General features: G+C 54.1%; 1 protein-coding gene across 1 annotated transcript in view; it reads left to right on the forward strand.

The window, feature by feature from the left end:
• The first annotated feature begins 1,127 nt into the window (after window positions 1-1,127).
• Window positions 1,128-8,410, forward strand: part of LOC105998574 (leucine-rich repeat-containing protein 56-like) — a 12,008-nt gene continuing 4,725 nt past the window's right edge. Inside the window, exons 1-7 of the mRNA XM_013033345.1 lie at window positions 1,128-1,171; window positions 1,466-1,563; window positions 1,946-2,133; window positions 3,245-3,332; window positions 4,636-4,696; window positions 7,422-7,518; window positions 7,593-7,817. Coding sequence (XP_012888799.1) covers window positions 1,951-2,133; window positions 3,245-3,332; window positions 4,636-4,696; window positions 7,422-7,518; window positions 7,593-7,817 — 654 coding nt within the window. The 5' untranslated portion in view covers window positions 1,128-1,171; window positions 1,466-1,563; window positions 1,946-1,950. The remainder of the gene's footprint in view (window positions 1,172-1,465; window positions 1,564-1,945; window positions 2,134-3,244; window positions 3,333-4,635; window positions 4,697-7,421; window positions 7,519-7,592; window positions 7,818-8,410) is intronic.

An 8,410-nucleotide genomic window follows, 5' to 3' on the forward strand; every position in this document is an offset into this window, starting at 1 on the left:
TGTGTGTGTCATGAGATCTCTAATCTCCGTGTGTGTGTGTGTGTGTGTCGAGAGAGAGAGAGAGAGAGAGAGAGAGAGAGAGAGAGAGAGATCTCTAATTTCTGTCCTAAAATCCCAAAGCCTTTGGGCTCAAGCATTGGGGCCTAGCTGTGGGCAGGCCCTGACCCTGGCCAGCTCACAGCTCTCCGGGGCCTGGGGCTGGCAGGCTGGGCGGAGGTGACATCTTCCCAGGGGCACACGGATTCTCCCGGGAGCCTGAGGTGTTGGCAGGTGGCAGGGAAGAACTGATCTTGGAGCAATATGCAACTGAATAGGAAGGACCAGAATAAGGAGTCAAAAACTAGATGGAAGCTGGGTGCTGTTGGCTCACACCTGTAATCCTAACTACTCAGGAAGCCCAGATCTGAGGATCATGGTTCAAAGCCAGCCTAGGCAGGAAAGTCTGTGAGACTCTTATCTTCAGTTAACCACCTAAAAACTAGAAGTGACACTGTGGCTCAAAGTGGTAGAGTGCTAGCCTTGAGAAAGAAAAAAAAAAGCTCAGACACAGTGTCCAGGTCCTGAATTCAAAAAGCCCACAACTGACCAAACAAAATAAAAAAATTGGATGGAGGTGACAAGGTGGCCAAGGTCAAAGGATGGTGGTGTTGAATGTTCTGGTCAGAATTTTAGCTACGGGGGTGGGAGGGGCGGCGGCGTGGGGGGTGGGATGGGATGGGAAGGGGAAACAAAGGAGAAGGCTACAATGTTTGATAAGAATTGTACTCATTATCTTGCCCATGTAATTGTAACCCCTCTGTACAGTATTTTCACAATAAAGAAATAAAAATAAAAAAAGAATTCTAGCTACAGGCTGAGAATGTGGCTCAGTGGTAGAGTGCTTGCCTAGCATGCATGAAGCCCTGGGTTCAATTCCTCAGCACTACATAAGCAGAAAAAGCCAGAAGTGGCACTATGGCTCAAGTGTAGAGTGCTAGCCTTGAGCAAAAGAAGCCCAGTGACAGTGCCCAGGCCCTGAGTTCAAGCCCCAGGACTGGCAGAAAAGAAAAGAAAAAAATTCTAGCTACAGCCCAGAGCTCCTGAGTCTAGGGTCTAGGGCACAGCACAGGTTTCTGTGTCTTTCAGGAGCAACAGCCAGGGAGCCTAGTGCAGGTGAGCAGTGTCACCCCAGGTAAGCTTCTCCAGAGATCTGCAGAAGGGCTCTGAGGGACAGGGTGCAGAAGAGGCCGGTGTACAGGAGATGGTTCAGAGCAGCAGACCCAAGACATCCTTCTGGGATGGAAGAAGTAGGATTCAGATGAGGACTTGGTCCTCCTTTGCACAGTGTTCCTCCAAATCTGCTGGGCCAGGTCCCCTGTCAGGATGGTCACAAGTGCACTCAAGACCAAGCTCCAAGCCAGCAGCCCAGCCTAGGTGCCACTGGGCCCAGTGACCTGACTATGACTGTCACCATCCTCTCTCACAGGTGTCACCCGTGGACTCATGCTGCCTCCTTGCCCGGATGTTTGACCCACAGCACAAAGCAGCTACCTTCAGGTGTGGGGTCCGCCAGTGCAGAAGGGGGTAAATGGAATGCCTGAGACCCTGATCCTGGGCCCAGACTCAGACATCAGGAGGAGAAGAACCCACAACCCAGGGCCTGGGGCATGCCAGGAGCCTGTCAGCAAAAGCATATTGCTGATCACAGCAGGCAACTCATTCAGTACCCTAGCCTCACTGGGGCCCCAGATGGCCAGGCCTGGAGCCAGCACTGACTGTGGACACCAAAGTAAACAAAGACAGACACAAAAGGAGGATGGGAATGCAGGCAGGGGGCTCTAGGAATCCAGGATGGGAGATCTTCTGTGTGCCAGGCCCTGTCAGGGTTTTGTTGGGGTCTTTACTGGCCACAGAACGGAAGCTGGAGTAGAAGGTAGAAGGCCCTGCCTGCTTCCTCTCCTGGCAGGTTGGATGTGGATGGACCCAGCCTGGGATGGATCCCCGGGGCCTCTGCCTGGCACAGTCAATGTCCGGGTACGGGAGCTGAGCTGGCAGGGCCAGCACAACCCCTCCCCACACAGCAAGGGCTTGGGCAGCCATGGGAGCATCCACAGGGAGCAGCTAATAAAGGAGCACCTGTCTCCTGCCCGACTGGTAAGTGTCAGGGGCCAGGGGCTCAACAATGGGGGTCTGCATCCTGAGTGCTGACGATATCCAGCCCACCCTCATCCCAGCCCCTGCAGTGCGGTGCCCTCCATCTTTCTACCTTTGGGACCCTACATAACCCAAAGTATCAGCAATCCCAGGGTCTCAAGGCCTGAAGGAGGCAGGGATTCCACATGTACTTGCTAAGCCACTGTCCTCAAACAGAAGACCCTCCCCCATTCCTTGTGAACTTCACAGCACACACACACACACACACACAGAGGCCCAAAGTGCTGGGAAATAGGAGATCTTTGTGTGAGTTCCTTGTAGGAGTGTCTCCCCCAGAAGTCTAGGGGTGCTCCAAGCCCCGCCCCCCCATCCCTGGGCACAGTTCCTATTCCCACGCTCAGCTGACTGGGTCCATAGGCTCACTGCAAGTGGAAGCTTTTCAGAAACATGGAGTGGGATCTCACCAACTGTTGGACCTGGCCCTGAGCCTCAGAAGTTTGCATAGAACCTATCTAGACAACCTTGCATTTAGTACCCAGGAATTGCCTCCTACCCACCCCGGGGAGATGACCAAGCCCAATGCTGGTACCCCCAGGACCCCTCAGAATAAGATCCAACCTGCCAGTACAGGACCTTCAGGACTTCTACAAGGTCCCCACCAATCCCACAACAGGTAGGGCCAGGCTGGAAGGCCTTGCTTTCATCTGACACAAGCAAAAAAAAGGCCTCATCCAGAGACCCAGGACTTCAGGTAGAGTGGTCAGCCCCACCTCTGCATGTGTAGGCATGCTGCCAATGGGTTCAGGTAGGTAATGGCAGGTGGTACTCAGCAGGATGGGTTCTGGACTCTAGCTGTATGGTCGGGTCTGCTCCAAAGGTTCCATCTGAAAAACCAGCCACTCCAGGGGCAGGCTCGGTTCTAGTGTCTCCCAGCTGGTTACAACCTCCAGATACCATGTTCACCCGGGTTCCACCAGCCAAGCTGTCATGACCAAGGCCAACATAGGTGAGGCAGGGGATACTTACTACTGGTGCCGGGGGCACCGGTAAAGTCCTGCAGCTTGGAGCATGGAGGAAGCTGTTAGGGAGTGACTCCGTCTTATCTCTGCAGCAGGTCCTGGCCCAGGTGGATGACCTCCAAATGGTGCGGGTGCTGGAGATGTGTGTGGACACCCGTGAAAACAGCCTGGGGAACTTTGGTGAGAGCTTCTGAGTCACAGCCATCTCAGGCCACCATCACAGCCCTCACCTCTCTGTTTTGGTTGTAGAAACCAAGCCAGCAGGCACCCTGGACAGCACGTCTCTTTCCTTACGATTGCCCCCTGGCACTGAGCAAGCACTGGACAGAGGTGGGGGTGTTAGCCTGTTATCCAGACTTCAAACTGCCCTCCAGGACAGCCTCGCCCAAACACTGGCACACAGCACAAAGCAGCCACTGCTATAACAGTGCCCCTCGAAGCAACACAGCCCGGTGGTAGGGGCTCCCAAAGCTTATTTTGAAATAACTTGAAATGTAAGCACTTGCAGGAATGGCACAGAGATCTCCGTGGCCCTTCCCCAGATCCTCCACGGTGACGGACCTGAGGTCTGCACACGTGCACGTACACACAACAGGGCAACGTGCTGTTCTGATCTGTTGAGAGTCATGGATATGACGCCCATGTCAATTAATTCTTCAGTACGTATTTCCTAGTTGCAAGGAATGTCTCTGAAATGCAGTGCCATGATCAAAATCAGGAAATCACACAGATATGGGACTCTTATCTGTACCACAGACCGGTTCAGATTTCACCAAACAACAGGAAAGATTCTTGCTGTCCAGGATCCTTGTGGGTTTTGTTTTCATTTCTCTGGTTACAGTGAAACTAAATCTGCCCCACCTTGGTTTGTCTTGCTTTTTTTTTTTTTTCTGTTAAATCCTTAACAGGCCAGTGTAGCGAGCCTGTGTGCACACAAGGTCAGGGACATCTTCTCCCCCTCCAGCCCTGCTACCAGGCCCAGCTTGCAGTTCTATGCTGCACTTGTCCTCTGGTTCCGAGACTGTCTTCCAGGAACGGTACCCCACCCAAAACATCACTGAGAACACGGGCTTCCCCTGGGACTGGGCCACGCTGGATGGTGACATTGCTGAGAATAAGTGTTGGTACTGTGTGCTGACACAGACTGCCACTGGGGTCCAGGTGCCCAGGGGCAGACAAGGGAGGGCCCTGGCTCCCTTTCCCAAACTTAGTCCTGCAACTCATGGGCCTGTGGCCTTCCAGAGACAGCCTGTATAGTCCTATATGTGCAGCAGCCCCCACAGAAGACGGGGGGGCAGAGGGCTGCGGGCAACCCCTCTCAGTCTGCCTGTCCCTCTGTGGCGTAAGTAGCTGGTGAGCACACCATCCCCTTGGCATGGACACATTCCTTTTGGAATTGGGGGGGGGTAACCATGGGAGAGGAGGTGACTAAACAGACAAATGGGCGGAGGTGAGACAAACCCACTTCCTCCTGTGCCCACAGGAGTGCACCTCCCCAACCTGAGCCAGCTGAAGCTGAATGGCAGCCGCCTCACCTCCCTCAGGTAAGTGCCTGCCTTCCCTGGGAGGGCAGGGCTGCAGTACAGTGGGGACGGTAGTGAACTGAGGCCAGAGGGCCTGGCCCTTGGCTGGCTACCGCTGTGCCGCTCCACCCTGCTGACACCTGCAGACACTCTTTTCCAGGCAGCAGGGTCTCCCCTGGGTTGAGGCCTCTCCTGCTGGTCCCTGCAGGAGAATGAGGCCAGGTCCTGGATCCCTGGCCCCCAGGGCATCCTGACCTCTAGCCGTCCTGTGGGCTTGGGCTTCCCGCTCTGATTCCTTCCCGTGAGCTTTTCTCACCTCCATAGGGGGGACACTTGCTACACATGGCTGATGCACGTACCCAAGGCAGGTCCTGTGTCTGGCAAGCCAAAAAGTTCTCACTGAACTAACCAAGACGGTATCTCACATTACAATCCAGGGCATCAGCCACACCATGAGGCCAGAAGCTATGGGAGGGGAAGAGAGGGGGCTGCTGACCTGGAGAGAAGGGCCTGACCCTCCTGGAGGCCTGACCTCAGGCCAGAGCAAAAAATGCACCTTCCTAAACGCAGACTCGACTGTTGAGGAGGCTCAGCTTTGCTGTTTGTGTGTGTGAGAGAGAGAGAGAGACAGAGAGAGCGAGAACAAGAGACACAGAGGAGAGAGATGGGGGAGAGAGAGAGACAGAGACAGAGCGAGAGCGAGAGCGAGAGCGAGCGTACCATATCAGGCTTGAGTTTAGGATTTGGGGACTGTCCCTAAGATTTTTTCACACAAGATTGGCACTCTTATCACCTAAGCTGTGACTCCACTTCCAGCTTTCTGCTTGTTAGTTGGAGATAGTCTCATGTACTTTTCTGCCTGGGCTGGCTTTGAACTGTGATCCTCACATCTCAGCCTCCTGAGTAACCAGGATTATGGGTGTGAACCACCAGCACCCAGAACCAAATCTTTTTTAATAATTAGCTCTCATTGGACTGGAAAGAATCAAGACAAGAGAGTAACAGACTACCTGAGTGATCTGACCAAAGGGAGTCTTGTGAAAAACATCTTTGGCTTTATGTAGCAAGAATCTGGAAGCACATGGCAAAGTAATCCCAGTCAAAATTCTAGAAAGTTCTCCAGCTATCTGAGTTGGGCTCCATGTACTATATCTATTTATTTCTAGGTAATTAAGCAACTTCATGTTAGTTTTCTTGAATTTCCTTACTTACATCAAAGAGAGTTCAATCAAACATAGAAGGTCTGGAAGTGGAAGGTGTTTCCCTGGCAGCAGCCCCCAGAGCAGAATCAGGAGTAGGGCTCATCTGCTGACATGGGCAAGGCCCCACATTCAAACCCCAGCATCCCGAAAGAACGGCGGCAGCATAAGCAGTCTGGCCTCATGTATTCCATGTCCTGCACAGCTGTCCTTGCTGGGGATGTCAGGCCTTGCTCTGGGCACAGTGAACGAGCTTTCCAGGTAGATGTTGTTTTCTGGTTTCCTTGTAGGCATTTTTGTATATTCTGGGTACATTTTAGACTTTACTCAGTGTGCCATGTCAGCTTCGGGGTGTCCTCCACTTAAGCAGATTCCTTTGTGGTAATTGGTTAGAGATAAGTGTCTCGTGGACTTTCCTGCCCAATCTGGCTTTGAACCACGATCCTCAGATCTCAGCCTCCTGAGTAGCAAGGATTACAAGTGTGAGCCACCGGTGCCCGGCTTCACAGTGTTTTTTAAGGGCAAAAAGGCAAGTCTTTCCTCAAATTTCTCCACTGAAACATTCAAAAACCAGAAGTATCTACACATACTTGATGGTAAGGCAACACAACCCAAGCCCTCACACCCAGTCAAACAACAAACAAGCAGATGCAGCAAACATCCATGAGAGGCATCTGTGAGCACTCTAGAGTCAATGGACACAAACTCCAGCCTAGGAAGGTGATTAGAAAAGCCATTTAAACCAATAAATGAGATAAATGCTGACCCTTTGTAACTGAAGGACAAATACTAAGTAAACACAGATTCAGGCAACAGTAGCAAACTTAAAATCCTTGGTCTGGGAACATGGCTTAGTGGTAGAGTAGTTGCCTGGCATGCATGAAGCCCTGGTGCTGTGGCTCAAGTGATAGAGCTCTAGCCTTGAGCAAAAAGCAGCTCAGGGACAGTGCCCAGACCCTGAGTTCAAGTCCCAAGACTGACAAAAAACAACAAAACAACAACAACAAAAACACCTACCAGACGCATGGTAGATGAATGTAACCAGGGGGACTTCTGAGCTGGAGTAGAGCTGAAGAAAGTGCCCTGCAATGGTGGTTATTCACAAAGCCTGAGTGTGTGGTGAGGGAGCATTTGCCCAAGGAGGGAGCAGCCCAGCACCGCGGTACCTGCGTGAAGAGCATCCCACAGGAACAGGACACTCTACGTCCCCGGTGTGGATGCTGGCGATTCTGGTTGTAGCAGGGACTGATGGGAGAGGATGCACTGGGCAGCAGGTAGGGTAGGGCCGGGCTAAGCCATTCCCCAGGGCCAGACCCAGAACTTCCAAGGACAAAGTTGGAATGTATTTTAACCGTCTGAGAACAGGAGATCACAGCAAGGGGAGAAGGTCTGGAGACTTCCTCAGCTGAGGTGGCCAGAAGGCAGCTATCACTACCACTGGCACCTGGAGACAGCCAGCCTGGATGATGGCTTGCCACCAGGTCACCTCTGGCTAGACAGGGCTCTCCATCTAAGGACTGCCCCGACCAACTGACTTTTTTCCACAGAGACCTAGGCACCTCTCTGGGCTGCCTGCAGGTGCTGTGGCTGGCCCGCTGCGGTCTGACTGACCTAGACGGCATTGGCTCCCTCCCGGCGCTGAAGGTGGGCATGTGGCCCCTGGGGGAGGCGTGGGTCACAGGATCTAGCCCTGGCTAAGCCCCCCATGTGCCCCCCAGGAACTCTACGTCTCCTACAACAACATCTCGGAGCTGAGCCCACTGTGCATGCTGGAGCAGCTGGAGGTGCTGGACCTGGAGGGCAACAGCGTGGAGGACCTGGGGCAGGTGCGATACCTGCAGCTGTGCCCGCGCCTGGCCACGCTCACGCTGGAGGGCAATCTGGTGTGCCTGAGGCCAGCCCCCGGCCCTTCCAACAAGGTGTGGGTGCTGCACACCCAGCCAGTGCGCGCGCGCGGGAGGGGCCTATGGCCAGGGACCTCTGTCCACGTTGCCCTGTGGCTCGTCCTCGCTGAGCTTGAAGGCCTGGCAGCATGCTCTGCCTGGAGCTACTGCACACACACACAAACGGGCCCCACAGGCCACACACACCTCCCCCCATGGTGCACCTCAGTAGCTGCTGCTTGGAGGGGGGGGGGGTTGAATCGGGGGACCTGCTGGGCCCCGCAACCACCCAGGGCACAGTGGCCACTCAAGTGAGCGACAGCCAAGTTCAGGGCAGGACCCAGGTTGAAGGACAGCACAGGACCAAGGGCACATCCTAAGTGGGCGAAGACCCATCCCAGATGTCAGTAGGTGGGGCTGCATGTCAAGGCCCTGGCCCCTCGGTCCTGATCCATGGTGGTGTAGGGGGCAGGAGGGGAGCTCCAGGACACAGCCGGCCTCAAGAGTCCACCGGAGGGGCTGGGAAGGTGGTTCAGTGGCAGAGCGCTTGCCTTGCATGCGTGAGGCCCTGGGTTCGATTCCTCAGCACCACATAAGCAAAAAGAAAAAAGCCGGAAGTGGTGCTGTGGCTCAAGTGGTAGAGCGCTAGCCTT

This window comes from Dipodomys ordii, unplaced genomic scaffold, assembly GCF_000151885.1.
Source record: "Dipodomys ordii isolate 6190 unplaced genomic scaffold, Dord_2.0 Scaffold166, whole genome shotgun sequence".
NCBI classification, from domain to species: Eukaryota; Metazoa; Chordata; class Mammalia; order Rodentia; family Heteromyidae; genus Dipodomys; species Dipodomys ordii.